Here is a 16,654-nt window from a genome sequence, read left to right as displayed (position 1 = left end):
TTGGGCTGATTATGTGATGTTACTTATTTGATATCCCTTAGCCAATTGTGCTCTCTTTAAGTGTAATGTAAAACAGGAACAAAGAAGAAAGCATAAATCCAGGGGGAGCTAATCTTGAAAAAGAAAGGGGGAGCAACACAAGAGAAAAATGACAAAAATCAAAGGGAGTTTTCTAAACGTGACTCAAACTCATTTCCTTTTGATTATTGCTTAAATTATGTTTGTCATCAAGGGGGAGATTGTTGAGTTAAGAAATTAACTAAATTAATTAGTGATGACAAACATTATTTTTGGGCAAAATAAATAATTAGTGTTGATTAATTATATTTACTTATTACTAATTGTTTATTGTTGCAGGCCAAAATTCCATAGCCCAAATGGAATGAAAAGCAATTAGCAAGGTTGGTGGGCTGAAAGCAAAAATCAGAAGCCCAAAAGAAACAAAGCCAAAGAAATCAAAACGGGTTGCTTAATGGAAATCCAATCCAAGCCCGTATCCATCCCACAAAGCTTCTCTTGTAAGATTGAAGTCTTCACTCTTTCAATGTGCAACATTCCTCTCCTCTCCGATCAAGTCAAATCAAAGCTTCAGAAAAGTAAGAAAGAGAAAGAGAGAAAAAGCTTCTTCCCTAAGCTAGTAACCAAAGAAGCAAGAGAGAGAAAAGTTTAAGCTTGAAGCACAGAAGCCAAAATAGAAAAACCAAACCAAATTAAGCTTAAGTTAAAGGCAATCCATCTCATCTTGCATGTATCAGATCTTCTTCTCTTCTTCCCAACTCTCTGCTCTATCCAAAATGGGATACAAGGAGAAAGAAGATTTCTGTTCTTCTCTGCTGTGTATCTACGGTCTTAAGCAAGACTTGGGGACCAAGTTGGTTTTCAAGGGCTCAGATCAAGTTGACCATTGGAAGATTTCTATGGTTACTGCTTCATGGCTTTCGGTCAAGATAAGGAAGTCAGAAGGAAAGTTTCTACTCCAAGGTTTAATGTGAAAAAGTGAATCTGTGGGTTGGTGAAGCTCAAGGCTCAAGATGTTGACCTTGGAAGAAGAACCCAGTAGCATGTAAGGAGTTAAAAGAGGTTTTCTGTTTATTCAGAAACTAAGGAGAGAAAACCAGAGTTGTGAGAGTAGTATTTTGGAAAGAAGTTCCTCTACTTGGATAATGCTTTCTTTCAAAGAAGCATTCGGCCAATACTGAAGAACTGCATCTGAAGTTTGCAAATCTGGTTTTGCACATAGCAAAGAGGCTGTTGATGAAGTCAATCTCCTTCATGTTTTACAAATTTTAATGTACTTTTCTATGTTTATCTTTCTGTAATTTCTTGTGAGAAAAGGCATTATGAGAAAGCTCAAGTAAAAGCCATGAGTGGAAAAAGGCTGAGTGAAACACTTGAGAGAAAAGCCTAGAGTTATTTTCAGATTTTTTTAGGTATGTTTATGTCTTGTATCTTGTACCTATAAGGTATCCCTTTCTTAGTTGGGTTAGCACTAAGATTAAATAGTTAGGTATTAGCATAGCCAATGCCAAGTTAGGTTAGAACTTGAGTGTGAAAGAATTGAGTCAATCTTATGAAATTGGTGTATGTAATACTGTTAACTATAGTGAAATTCTTCCATAGTTATGGAGGAGACTAGATGTAGGTTGCATAGCACAAGGCAACCAAACCAGGATACATGCTGGTGTTAGCTTATCTCTTCTCTGCTGAGTTCTGTTTTCTGATATTCATAAGACAAAAATAAATTGTCTCATAAATTTCCGCTGCTGAGTTCAAACAGAACCTAAATTGAAAGTTTGTTTTAAAAGGGTAATAACAGGAACTAAAAGGAAGGCATAGATTCAACCCCCCTTTTCTAAGCCTACCATAACCTTCAGACCTCATTTACCTGTCTCTATGGTTTTTTTGCTTATAGGAGAATTCCCTTTGGATTGTGAAATGCACCTGCAACATTCCAAAGGTGTATGCTCTCCATATTTTTAGACATGATTGAAAGATTTATTGAAGTGTTTATGGATGACTTCTCTGTGTTTGGTGATTCATATTCTAACTACTTGCACCACTTAGCCTTGGTGCTAAAGAGATGCCAAGAAACCAACCTTATTTTGAACTGGGAAAAATGCCACTTTATGGTCACAGAGGGGGTGGTTCTTGGCCACAAGATCTCAAAAAGAGGCATAGAAGTGGACAAGGCTAGGGTGGAGGTGATTGAAAAGTTACCCCCACCTGCAATGTCAAAGCAGTTAGAAGTTTTCTAGGACATGTTGGCTTCTATGGGAGGTTCATTAGAGACTTCTCAAAGGTTGCCAAACCTTTGAACAACCTACTTGTCTCTAATGTACCTTTTGTTTTTGATAAAGAGTGCATGCTAGCCTTTGAAGAACTTAAGAACAAACTCTCCTCTGCACCTATCATAGCACCACCTTGCTGGGATCTCACCTTTGAGCTGATGTGTGATGCATCTGACTTTGCTATTGGTGCTGTTTTAGGACAGAGGTGGGAAAAATTGGTGCATGTTATTTATTGGCTCTAAACTAATTGTATTCACTGATCATGCAACACTCAAATATTTGCTTACCAAACAAGAGTCCAAGCCAAGACTAATAAGGTGGAGTAGAAAACAAAGTGGCTGACCACCTTTCAAGAATCCCACAAAAAGAAGATGAGGCACATCAATTTACAGTAAATGAGAGCTTCCCTGATGAGTAGTTGATGATGATCTAAGAAGCTCCTTGGTTTGCGGACATAGCCAATTTCAAGGCTATTAGAGTGCTACCAACAAGCATCAACAAACACATAAGGAGAAAGCTAATCAAAGATGCCAAACACTACATTTGGGATGAGCCCTTTTTATTCAAGAAGTGTGCTGATGAGATCTTGAAAAGCTGTATTTCCCATGAAGAAGGGCAGGAAGTACTTTGGCAATGTCATGGCTCTGCATATGGAGGCCATTTTAGTGGGGAAAGAACTGCAGCTAAGGTGCTACAATGTGGGTTCTATTGGCCAACCATGTTCAAGGATGCAAAGGAATTGGTATCAAGGTGTGATGAATGCCAAAGGCTGGCAATCTACCCAAGAAAAATGAGATGCCACAGAGGTTTATAATGGAACTAGAATTGTTTGATGTGTGGGAAATTGATTTTATGGGACCTTTCCCATCTTCCTACTCAAATAATTATATATTGGTGGCTATAGATTATGTGTCTAAGTGGGTAGAAGCCATAGCCACAGAAACAAATGACAACAAAGTTGTGATGAACTTCTTGAGAAAGAATATCTTCAGCCGATTTGGAGTTCCTAGTGCCCTCATTAGTGATGGAGGAACACACTTCTGCAACAAGTAACTTGAAGCACTCCTATCTAAATATGGAGTGAAGCACAAAGTGGCAACTCCATACCATCCACAAACCAACGGACAAGCTGAGATTTCAAACAGGGAGCTCAAAAGAATTCTTGAAAAAACTGTTGGAAGCTCAAGAAAAGATTGGTCTAAAAAGCTGGATGATGCCTTATAGGCCTACAAGATGGCCTTCAAAAAACCTATTAGGATGTCTCTATACCAATTGGTGTTTGGTAAGGCTTGTCACTTACCAGTTGAGCTCGAACATAGAGCATTTTGTGCTCTAAAAATGCTGAATTTTGATGATCAAGCTGCTGGAGAAAGGAGGCTAATGCAACTCAATGAACTGGAGGAATTCAGAAATCAAGCTTTTGAGAATGCAAAGATCTACAAGGAAAACACAAAGAGGTGGCATGATCAAAAGATAGCAAGGAGAGAGTTCATCGAAGGTCAGAAAGTGCTGTTGTACAATTCAAGACTTAAGTTCTTCCCAAGGAAGCTTAAGTCTCGATGGTCTGGACCCTTCACCATCCTCAAAGTGTTTCCTTATGGCCAAGTAGAGCTCATAGAAGACAAAACATAAAGAACTTTTACTATAATGGCCATAGACTCAAGCATTATTTGGGAGACTCACTGGATGAGAAGAGAGTGAGCTACCACCTCAGCTAAAGAAGGAAGGACGTCAAGCTAATGACGCTAAAGAAGCGCTAGTTGGGAGGCACCCCAACACTTTATATCCTTTTGATTTACTGCTTTCTTAGAAGTAGCTTAAAACTGTCAACTTAGGTAGTTTAAGTCTCAGTTTAATATTGTTGTTTCATTGCTTTCTAAAGGTAGAATGTAGGTGGAAGATTAGAAAGTTTAAATATCAATTTTTGGTAGTTAGAAAATCTTCAATTTGTTTTCTTTTCTCTAGAAGTGCAATTTGATGAGTACATTTACTGATGATGAGTAATTGGGCTGAGAACTAGCTAAAAAGCTAAGTTTGATGTGGCCACCAACCCACTTAATCTAGGCTTACAACCAATCGAACAAATTAAATTTTGAAAAGTAAGCCCGGAGATTAAGTTTGGTGTGGCCACCACCATACGAACTCCACCTAGCAAGCCCAATGCCATTCAAGTTAAAAGCATTTAATAAATTGGTGGGTGCAAGAAAGTTGGTTTTAAATGTGTTCGGAAGGGGTTAGAAGTGAAGGAATGTGAGAGAATTGGAATTATTTCACCCTTATGAACACATTAAAAACCCAATGATGAACCCAATTTATTAGATGTAATGGGATTAAGTTTGGTGTCCCAAGGGACACTCATCAGTTGCAACTTCATTTGCTCCTATTAAAAGGAATTTGAGGGATTCTTTTGTCATTACTCATGGGGTTTCAGTTTTTATTTTTTAGGAGAGAGAATGGGGCCCACATGATTGATATCTCATAAAGAAGGGAGTCAAAGTGTACTTGCACTTTGGAACTCAACACATGCAGGAAGCAAAGAGGGATAAGGATTGGTGACTCTTCCCACGCTAGGCGCCACTCCCCAAGTGGGAAAACATTGAATTGCTTTAACTTCGCACCATTCAGACCACACTTTCCACCCCTATAAAAACCCCTTACTTTTCCCACCTCTCCTCCCACTTCAAACCCCAACTACACATACAAAAAGGACCCCCACAGTTCCTTCTTTCCTCTCATCTCCTTCCTCTTTTCTTTTCCTTTCTTCTTCTACTTGATTAGGGACAATCAAGTCCTAAGTTTGGTGTTGGAGCAAAACTGTGTTTTTCTTGCTCTCTTACAACTTTCTTCAACTTTCTTTAACCCTTCAAACACCCTTTCTTCATCCCAATGGCACCACCAAGAGCCTCATTATCTAAGAAAAGAAAGACCAAGGAACCAACCTTAGGATCCTCAAGCCACAATGAACACAAGTTCCTCTTTTCATTCAACCAAAACCAATTTTATGGTTGGGTGAGTGAGAAGAAAATTATTCCAGAGGTTGGTTTTCAATTGGGAAGGAATGAACACCCTGAGATCAATAGGGAAATCAACAACAGAGGGTGGGCACTCTTGTGCAACCTACCAAGGAAAGTGGTGGAAAGCTTGGTTAGAGAGTTTTACGCCAATACTGTGCCTCAGCTAGGGCAACCCTATGGCTATCTTAGCTATGTTAGGGGGAAAACCGTTGCCTACAACCCCTCTAACATAGACAGGATGCTCATGGTGAAGCAAACAAGCTCCACTCAAAGCTATGAAGAAAAAATGAAGCAACAAGACCCAGGATTTGATGAAATCCTCAATGAGATTTGTTTGTTGAATGTGCAATGGATAAATGACAAAGATGGAAGACCCAACCAGCTGAGAAGAAGGGATTTGAGCCCCCAAGTAAGAGGGTGGCTGGATTTTGTGAGGAGATCTCTCAACCCAACATCCAACACCTCTGAGGTGACAGTGGAAAGAGCTATGCTCATATACAGCATCATAAGAGGAGAAAATGTGAATGTTAGGGAGATGATTGCCAACAACATCAATAGGGTGCTGAAAAGCACCAAGGATAGCGCAAGGTTGGCCTTCCCCAACATTATCCAAAGGCTATGTGATGAAGCAGGGGTTGAGAAGATTATTGATGAGGTGCTGGTAGAACAAGATAAGCCTATAACTGTCAAGAAGATGGCTAAAGTGGTGGCTGTCAACCCACTTGAGAGGAGAAGGGAGCATAGAGGGCATGTTCATGTGCCACAAGGGCAACCACAACAAGAAGAAGAGCAACCACACTACCTAGCACTCCAACCACCACCATACCAACAATACCAACAATTTCCTAGAGGTTTCAACTGGGAGCAATTGTAAGGAGATATACACCAAATAAAGGGAGATATACATCATCTGAGAGAAGATGTCAACTAACTTAAGGATCAACAAAAGCAATGGGACCAAGTGAATGATAACATACAACAACTCCAAGGGAGTTTGGAGCACATGAGGAAGGAACAGCAGGAACAGTTCGACTAGGGAGAGATGCAAAGCACACTCAACAAGATAGTGGAGCAAAATAAATGGCAGCAGAGGAACCTTGCTGAGTTCAGGAATCTTTATGATGCCAGAACTATTTCAAGGAGGCAATATGATATCAACACACAAGCAAAGCTGAATCACTTGTGTAATGCTGTGGCTACCTTAAACCCTGGATACCCAACATTCATGCAAGGAATGGAGGAGTTGAGTGCAAGACAAGAGGAAATTCTGGAAGAAGGATAAAAGAAATTACATGAGGAGGCTAGGATTTTGGAAGCCCAAAGACACAAAGGCACAAGAGAGATCCTCCAAAAAGGATGATGATGACTCCTCCCCCTCCAAAAAGAAAGACAAAGGAAAAGGGCCAATGAACTGAAGCTGCTCAAGGTTGTTAAGTCCCATGGTTAACATTCTCAAATTTCTGAATTTCTGTTTAGTTTCTTTATGTTTTAATTTCTGTTTGATAATAAAATGCAATGTTAGGATAGTTTATGTTTAATGCTTAGTTTTTTTATGCCTTGAAGTCTTTCCTGAGTCCTTTGAATTACAAGAAAGAAAATGCAATGTTAGTTCAGGTTTCATCAGCATCAATAAAAGCATAGCTTGTTTCCATAAGAGTTGTTGTGAGTTGTTACAAAAACAATAGTAAAAGAGACTAAGACCAAGAGAGGCTCTTCAAAAACTAAGAGATAAGGAACTAAGTGTAGAACCTTGAATAAATTGAAAAGAAAATGAGTCATGAAAAATCAACTAGGCTTGAAAGGTATGACAAGTAGAGGCTAAAGGGTGCTTCTTGACTATCCATAGAACCAAGAAGTAGTAAGCAATAAAGACCCAAGACTCTGAGCATCAACTACTAGGATGGAAAGATACATTAAATAGCTCAAAAGTGTTAGAGAACTGATAACGAGAATTTTATGTCGGTTCGGAATCGATCAAAACATGAATCAATTCGTTGGTAGCATAGTCCAAACCAACAATGAATTCTCAAGATCAAATATTAAATCCAATATAAAATAACTGAGAGTATCTAACTCCTGAGTCGTCTTCCCTAGGAGTTGCAATAAAATGTACAATTTTTGGCTATGAGGGAACATGGGGAATTAGGAATGCAAGCAAGAGAGAAAGAAATGTAAATAGCACGAATTAAAGCAAGCATGCAAGGAATTAAAAGGAAAGCAATTAAAAGACTCTTGGCAAGAATTCGGGAGTTTAGGATTTCTATCCTAATTGTGGACCACAAACATGGCAATTGTGTGGAATCAATCTAAATTAATCAATCCTCCTTGAGAATTAGTCAAAAGCATAATTGATCTCAATCCATAAGTCCTAGTCAACTCACTAATTACTTAGTGAAAGACTAGCATCAATGGAAACCAAACCAATTAACTATTCTCACACAATGCAGAATGGACATCCATAACTCAATTCCACCCAAACATCTAATTTCTCAACCAAGAGTGTAAAAACTAAACATGCAAGAAATTAAACATCAAAGAAATAAAAGTCAAAGCAATTAAATGCAAGGAAAGGAAACTTCAAATGCAAGAAAACATCTTGGCAAGTAATTGAGAGCTAAGGCTACCTATCCTAGACATTGACCACAAACACATGATGATTATGAAGAGTTAATCCTACTTAGTCAACCTTACATCGAAGATAAGTCAAATAGGCATAGTTAATTTCAATCCCTAAGTCCTATGTCAACACTAAGGAGTCACATAGAGTCAAGGGAAACCAAATCAACTAACTACTCTAATATATCAAAGAAGAATGGACATCAATGACTCAAGGATCACCAAAGTCAACAATTTCAAGCTAAGAGTAGAGAAAAACTAAGTAAAAACTAAGCCAAGCATTTTATCAAAAACTTGGTGTGCATGAGAATAAAATAATATTAAATTGAAATAAAATAAATTCTAAAACTACCAAAGCAAGAAAGTGACAATAACAACTAGAGAAAGCAATAAATGGCATGGAAACATAAATTTGCATTAATTAAAATTAAAGTAAAAAGAGTATCCATAAGCATAAAAATGACAAAATAAAGGAAATAACAAGAGAAATGAAGAAGAACAAGATAGAAGAACATGGAAACATAAATGAAACTACACTAGAATAAGAATTAAAAGCTGAAATTAAAAGGAAATTAACTAATAAAACCCTAATTCTAGAGAGAGGGGGGAGCTTCTCTCTCTAGAAACTAAGAGAAAACATAATAAAAACTAAATCTAATAGTCCCCCCTTCATCCTTCTTCAAGTTGGCCTTAAATAGCTTCAAAAAATGAGTTGGATTGGGTTTTGGGGGGCCCAAAAATCGTTGCCAGCGAGTTGCAATTAATGAGGTCACGTGAATCCTGACTTGTGCGTACGTACAAGTACCTGTGCATTCACACACTTAGACTTATGTCCACTATAGCAAATTGCATATCATTTTAAAGCCACGGACGTTAGCTTTCCAATGCCCCTAGAACCGCCTCATTTGGACCTCTGTAGCTCAAGTTATGACCAATTTAGTACAAAGAGGTCAGGGCTGGCAGCTTTCCAAATCCTTCATTTCATGAATTCTTCCCTTTTGCATGCTCTTTTTCTCACTTCTTCAACCTATACTTGCCTTGGAAAGCTGAAAATTACTTAACAAATACATCAAGGTAACCAAATGGGATTAAAGTGAATAAAATTGACTAAATTAAGCACAAAAGAGCATGTTTTCACTTTCAAGCACAATTTAGGAAGAAATCTCAAAAGCATGCTATTTAGGTGAATAAATGTGGGTTTATGTGATGAAATCCACTCAAATCAAACCAAAATATATCGTAAAATATGGATTCATCAAGAACTTAGTAGATGCTTGTGGTGAAGATGTGTCAAGAAGAGACCTGGTTAAGTAAATTCTTAGGGGTGTTTCAACACCTAGTACCCTAAAGCCAACTGGTTTGGGAATGCTAATTGAAAGCCTAACTAAAGAGTTGTCTTGAGACAAAACTTTTAGAGTCGTGGTCAATGAAAAAGAAAAAGTGAAAAGGAAAAGAACAACCAGAAGAGAATGAAATAACTCTTGCTACTTCAAGGTGACAATCAATAAAAAGGGCCCCTGAAGCTTATACTTGGAAGAACCTTCAAGAATCTAAAAGTTCTTTGTGACATTGAAACAAAAATATTCATGTGTTAAACACTTAACCTCATCTTTAGTAATGTTTTGCATCCATTCAAGGTCAAGTCTCAATTTATCTAAGAACTACTCACATTGATTTGCTTGGGACAAGCAAATCATAAGTTTGGTGTTGTGATGACTTGCATCATTTACCCTTTTTTCTTGCATAAAAAGGACCATAAAAGAGCATAATCTCATTTGATCATTGAAATTTAAATGATGAATATTATGGTACATAGCTTTGAAATGGGATTGTGCTGAATTTCAGGTGGAAAAGAGCAACAAAAAGGGAAGAAAACAACAAAACAAGTTGGGCGTGTGAAATTGGCGTGCCACTTGGAGCAAACGCCACAAAAATGTATGGGCGTGGCACGCCAGGAGCTGGGTGTGGCACGCCAGTATTGAATTCTAGAAAGGATCCACAAGTCCTCTATATGGGCGTGGCATGCCAGGAATTGGGCGTGGCATGCCAGTTATGATTTCCAGAGGAGCATGTTTGAACACTTTACATGGGCGTGGCACGCCAGGGGTTGGGCGTGGCATGCCAGCACAGTTTTCCAGAAGAGGACACCCAAAGCCTTTACATGGGCGTGGCACGCCAAGAGCTGGGCGTGGCACGCCAAGAGCTGGGCGTGGCACGCCAAGAGCTGGGCGTGGCACGCCAGTGTAGTTTTTCAGAGAGCAATGCTGAAGGCCACTAAAGGGGCGTGGCACGCCTACTGCATCACATACTATGGGTGTACCACTTGAACCGTGGGGCGTGGCACGCCAGTTCATCCATCCAAAGGGGATCATCACTTGGGCGTGCCCCTTGATATCGAAGGCGCACTTGGGCGTGCCATGCGAAGGCCCAGGCGTGGCACGCGAAGCTTAAAAGAGCCACACTAAAGGGGCGTGCCACTTGAGCATCAAGGTGTGGCATGCTAGTACAAGTTTCCAGAGAAGAGGTTGAAAACCCAAAAGGCTGGGTGTGCCACTTGGTGTCGAAGGCGTCGCACGCCAACTCTCAATTGTCACTTGGGTGTGCCACTTGAAGACCCAGGCGTGGCACGCCAATACTCAAGGAATCCAAAGCAAACCTGGGCGTGCCACTTGGTGTCGAAGGCGTGGCACGCCAAGCTCTCATCCTCACTTAGGCGTGGCACTTGAGCATCCAGGTGTGGCACGCCAATGATAGAAAGGGCCAAAGCAAAGGCTGCGCGTGCCATTTAGTGTCGAAGGCGTGGCACGCCAGCTCCAGAATCTCACTTAGGCGTGCCACTTGAAGAATCAAGATTTGAGAGATTGAATCACCAAGGGATTGGGGTTCAATCAATCATGATTGCCAAGAGGTCAATGAGTTGCATGATTGAAGATGATATGAATTGGATTTAATCCAAGGAGAACAACATCTCCTGATCTCAATGAATTCCCTCTATTCTTATCTTCCACTTTCTTTATAGCTTTCTTTACATTCTATCAAATCCCCATTCCCATTTACAATTAAGTCATTTATATTTCTGCAATTTACATTATTGCCATTTCCTTTTTTGCACTTTACTGCTTCTCTTTACTTTTGATTCATTTATGTTTCTGCCATTTACAATTCTGCAATCACAATCTATTTTGCTTAGCTTAACTAATTTACCAATTGATTAAAATTGCTCAAATCTACCAATCTCTGTGGATACGATCCCACTCCACTGTGGGTTATTACTTGATGATAATTTTGGTGTGCTTGCCAAAAGAACGGATTCATCATTTTTATATGTGGTGTGAATTCCGGCCATCAGTTATTTCTATACTTTGTTATTGATCTACTATTGTTCCTTTTATTTTCTTTTAATGCAATTTGAGATAATTCATGTTAATTGTGCTTTCTTTGATTATTGTTGTTGATTCTTTTTAATAAATTGTTGTTAGATTTCATTCTTGTTATCAATTTACTATGCTTTTCTTTTATACCTTCCAAGTGTTTGTCAAAATGTTTGAAAGGATGTTAGAGTATAATTTTATGTTCTTGGCTTGGGAAGGTAACTTAGGAATTCTTGAGTTACTAATGTCCAAGTGATTGATAGTTGGTAGCCATTGACACTAGCTCTCATTAATTCAATTAGTGAATAGCTAGTACTTATGGACTTGGATTGATATAGCTCACTTGACTTTCCTTTGCTTGTTAGAGGATGACTTAGTGGGATTGATCCTTGCAACTTTCATATTGTGGTTACTAATAAGGATAGAGATCCTTGACCACCAAACCTTTCCAAGACCTTTTCATCATTTGAATTCCTTTATCACTTACTTTTCTTGTCTCTTATTCAAAACCCCAAAATATACACGTCCATAGCCAATAACAAGAACACTACCCTGCACTTCCTTTGAGAGACGACCCGAGGTTTAAATACTTTGGTTATTAGATTCATTAGAGGTTTGTACTTGTGACAAACAAATTTTTGTATGAAGGGATTATTGTTGGTTTAGAGACTATACTTGCAATGCGATTTCATTTGTGAAATTCTATACCACCAAAAACCCATTCATCAGGGCACGCACACATGATCCTGCTTACAAAAATAAAATTCTTCTGTGCACATGCACAGGCTTATGCGTGCGCATACTTCTCTATCCCCGTTCTATTCGGAGCACTCACACACCTTGTGCGAGCACACACCTCCCCTGTTTTCATGTAGTGTGCGTACGCATACCTACCTGTGCGTACGCACACGTGCTGTTTTGGGCAAATTTTGTTTGTGCTTTTCCTTAAGCCCTAACACACTTCCACCCCCTCCATCCCTCCCCTACCTTGCTTTTCCATGTTTTTCTACTTGTTTTAATTAGTTTTCGTTGAATTTCATTTTAATTTTAGTAATTCTATTCGTTTTGCTTTAGTTGTTTGTTATTTGAATAAGATGCAAGTGTTTGTTTTATGTTGATTGGGTTGTTTCTTGGTTGAATTTCGTTAATGCACTTGTACTTTGCCTTAAATTACTAGCACCTAATCGGATTTGCACATCTACATTTTGTTGCATATTAGGTGAAACTTTTATGAGTGCACATGGAATTTAGTGAATTAAATTGAATTGCTTGTTCACCATCAATTTTAAGTCAGTATAATTACATCACAAGGTCTTTGTTTCTTGTTAATGATTTGCATTTGTTTGAGTTGGCTTAACTTGATTCTATCAAGTTTGTCACTTTTTGTAACAAAAACCTTAACCGTGTGATTATTTGATTTTTCCTAAGGATGAATAAGTAATTTTCTTTTCATCATTGCATTGGTTATTGTTTGTTGTGCTATTTTATATATCAATTTTACTCTTTCACTTTCACACCATCAATATCCAATAATTCTTAAAATTTAATTCACTATTGTTGTAGTTCCCTAAGTTTGCATGTGCTTAAATGTTGCTCATCCATTACTTGAATCTTAGGCCATTTAATTGAGATATTCGTGATTCTTTTTGCTTATGTGGATGCCATTTTAACCGGTCGTTGCGTGTATTCTAACCCCGCGCATAATTGCAATACACACATGGCTTATTATTCTCATCATACCACACCACTATGCAAAATTCCTCAATTAGATACTTATTTGCTCCCTCATTTATCTTTTTGTGCTACTTGACCTATGATTCCTGATTATACTTTATTCATTCTTCTTGAGGATGAGACATGAAGGCAAGGAGCCGGGAGAGGAGAAGGACACCGAAGAGGGAGATGCCGAGCATGCAGTGGACTTGGCGATTTCCACACAACCCAAGCCCCCGCATCCACCAACCTAAAGTGGAGGAACTTCGAGACACCCCCCCGGATTATGTTCGTGCATAGAGGACCGTGCAACACTTAAGTATGGGGGAAGATTCGTCATAGGTTTTATGCACTTTCTTGAGCTATAAGTAAGCAAATTGGGTAGAAATTCATGTATGCCTATATTCATTCAACCATGAGTAATTTGATGCAATTTCATGATGATTTATGCTACAATTACTTGTATGCTAAGAATGATAAAAATTCTCATGATTTTAGCAAGGCTTTGATGCATTCATTGGTTGATGATAGGTGAAGGAAAGTATGGAGGAAGGTAGAAGAAGGAACATGGAAAGGATGAAAAGGAAGCAATGTTGGTGGCCAAGTTGGACCACCAACGTTGCCTCAAACGTTGGAAGAAAAATAGAGCATTTCTCTGCATGATAGCTGATGCTCACGTTTGAGGTAGCGTTGAACATCCAACGTTACCCCCAACGTGGTCATAAAAACTTCAATTCTGGAGCTGAATGAATTTTAAGTGGAGCGTACGCGTCTATGATGCGTTCGCGTAAAAAAGAAAATTTTGATATCTACGCGACAGCGCACGGTACGCGTACGCGCCAAAATCGAACGTTAGAGCTCCAATGTTGCCTCAAACGCTGCCTCCAACGTCTGCGATGCCAAGCCCATAAATTGGAGTTGAGAATTTTGAATCGACGCGTACGCGCGGATGAACAAATACCAATGTGTGCGGAAGCGCACAGTACACGTACGCGTGAAAACGCCAACGTTGGAGGGAACGTTGGAGGTCCAACACTGAGGCCAACGTCCCCTACTTTATTTTTAAACTGCAAAATGAAAATCTTGCATCAACGCGCATGCGTGCAGTACGCGTATGCGTGGATGAACATTTTTTACCCTTTTGCGCAGAAGCGCACGGTACGTGTACGCGTGGGTTAGCTGACGTTGGCCCTCCAACGTTGAGTCAAACGCCAATGGCAGCAAGCTTTCTGGTTTTGCTGGTTTAGTTCTATATGGCATTTGAGTCAACATTGGCCCTCAAAAGTTGACTCAAACGTGAAGCATCAGGATTCAAAATTCACATATATCTCTTCTCAACACCAAGGAAAATCAATTGGAGCCATTTTCAACCCAATTCCATCAAGGCCAAAAGCCCAATTCAAAGCTTGAAGATCTATGGAAGAAAGTGTATAAATAGCTTAGAATTTAAGTGAGGGAGAACTTTTGGGACCTTTTCTTTTCACTTTTGAGCTACTGGGCACTTTTACATCTTTTGTATTTTTCATTCTCTGTTAGTTAATTTCTGGAATGTATCATTCAATTCCAATTTCCAATTTTACAACTAATTCCCTTTCATTGGGTTAGGGAGCTCTGTGTAATTCAATGGATCAATATTAGTTTTCATTCATCTTCTTCTTTCTTTTCTCTTGATTTTGCTAGAAAGCTTTCGTTCTTCATCGAATTGGATAGTTATCTTAGGAAAGAAGCTATTCATAATTGGATCTCCTCAGAACCTTGGAAGAGGAATGAGGAGATCATGCTAGAAATGCTTTCTCACATTGGATTAGATTGGGGTTTGGATGGATATAGTGTCATGTAATCCTACCAGCACTTTGATCTATGAATTTGTGTAGTATAATCAGTGACCAAACTTCATCTCTTCCCATGAGTACTTAAATCAAGGAATTGGGCAATTGTTCATGCTTAGAGAGATTGGTGAGCCAAGGAATTGGGATCCAATCACTTAAGATTGCCAAGGATATCAATGAATGCATTGATTGCAGAAGAGATGAAAATGAATTTGATCCAGAAAATTGTACATCTCTTGAACCCAATGAATCCCCCATTCTCTGATCTACCCATTCTATTTACTTTCTGTCTTTAATTTCATGCTAATTCCCATTCCCATTTAATTTCTTGCAATTTCAGCTTCTGTCATTTAATTTCAGCAATTTAATTTCTGTTCATTTACTTTCTTGCAATTTAAGCTTCCCGCCAATTTACTTTCTGCAATTCTCATCCAATTCTGATTTTGCCCAACTAGTATAATTCTCCAATTAACGTTGATCAATCTACCAATCTCTGTGGGATTCAACCTCACTCTTTTGTGAGTTTTTACTTGACGACAATCCGGTGCACTTGCCGGAAGGAAATTTGTTGAGAGGCAAGTTTTCGCGTATCAAGTTTATGGCGCCGTTGCCGGGGATTGGTTTTGTATTGACAATTACTAAATTGAAGGATAACTAGATTGATCACTTTACTTTTTCTTTTGATTAATGCAATTTAATTTCAGTTGTTCATTTTATTCACTGCTATTTTCTTTTAGTTACTTCTCTTTAATTTTATCTTACTTCTTTACTTTCCAGCAAGCTAACCCACTAACCATTTGATAAATTGCTCTAACCAAGCTAACTATACTCTATTTTAGTAGACTCTGCACTTGCTGTTTCTTATACTTGTTCATTGTATGATAGGTAGGAGAAAGGAAATTTCAACCTCATTTGATAGTGAACCAGAAAGAACCTTCCTGAGATTAAGGAGGGAAGCAAGAGGAAAGAGGGTTGTTGGTGCAGAAGAAGAGGATGAATACTTTGATATAACCATGGAGGATGATATGGAAAACCATTATGAAGAAGAGGTGAATAACAATGCCAGAAGAGCTGGAGCCAACCCTGCTGGGCAAAGAGGAGAGTCCTGGGATCATACATCAATCTAAATCCAGGAAATTGTGGTAGCAGCATTCAGAGGCCAACTATCCATGCTAATAATTTCGAATTGAAGCCTCAGCTCATAACTCTTGTCCAGAATAACTGTTCTTTTGGAGGAGTGCACATGAGGATCCTAATGAGAATCTCACTAAATTCCAAAGGATATGTGACACGATTAAATCCAATGGTGTTCATCCTAACACCTATAGATTGCTACTGTTTCCATTTTCTTTGAGGGACAAAGCATCAAAATGGCTAGAGTCATTTCCGAAGGAAAGCTTGACAACCTGGGAAGATGTAATGAGCAGATTCTTGACAAGGTTCTACCCTCCACAAAGAGTAAACAGGCTAAGAACTGAAGTTCAGAAATTCAGACAATAAGATGGTGAAACTCTTTATGAAGCCTGGGAGAGATTCAAAGACTTGACAAAGAAATGCCCCCTGACATGTTTAATGAGTGGGTGCAAATCCATGTCTTCTATGAAAGGCTGAATTGTGAATCAAGGAAAGCTGTAGATCACTCATCTGGAGGTTCCCTAAACAAAAAGAAGACCATTGAAGAAGCCATTGATGTTATAGAGACAGTGGCTGACAATGAGTACTTTTATGCCTCAGATAGGAGCAACAACAGGGGAGTCTTAGAATTTAATCATATGGATGTAATTTTAGCCCAGAACAAGATGATCACCAAGCAACTGGCTAAA

At 38.9% G+C, this 16,654-nt stretch overlaps 1 protein-coding gene and 1 non-coding gene across 2 annotated transcripts; one reads left to right on the top strand and one right to left on the bottom strand.

Moving 5' to 3' along the window:
• Window positions 1-3,521: 3,521 nt before the first annotated feature.
• On the top strand, window positions 3,522-3,920 carry LOC112763524 (uncharacterized). Its single transcript, XM_025809175.1, has one exon. The coding sequence runs from the start codon at window positions 3,522-3,524 to the stop codon at window positions 3,918-3,920; it is 399 nt and encodes a 132-aa protein (XP_025664960.1).
• Window positions 3,921-16,295: 12,375 nt separating this feature from the next.
• On the bottom strand, window positions 16,296-16,402 carry LOC112768864 (small nucleolar RNA R71). The gene has a single exon (XR_003186245.1). It is a non-coding gene; the product is annotated as a small nucleolar RNA R71 (small nucleolar RNA).
• Between the last annotated feature and the right edge of the window lie 252 nt (window positions 16,403-16,654).

Source organism: Arachis hypogaea, chromosome 17 (assembly GCF_003086295.3).
Source record: "Arachis hypogaea cultivar Tifrunner chromosome 17, arahy.Tifrunner.gnm2.J5K5, whole genome shotgun sequence".
NCBI classification, from domain to species: Eukaryota; Viridiplantae; Streptophyta; class Magnoliopsida; order Fabales; family Fabaceae; genus Arachis; species Arachis hypogaea.
The sequence above is the reverse complement of the archived record's forward strand: the minus strand, read 5'-3'. Positions and strand labels throughout refer to the sequence as shown.

Bases quoted from the DNA above. Each gene is read 5' to 3' on its own strand.
- LOC112763524 (XM_025809175.1), top strand. From the start codon at position 3,522: ATGGCCTTCAAAAAACCTATTAGGATGTCTCTATACCAATTGGTGTTT.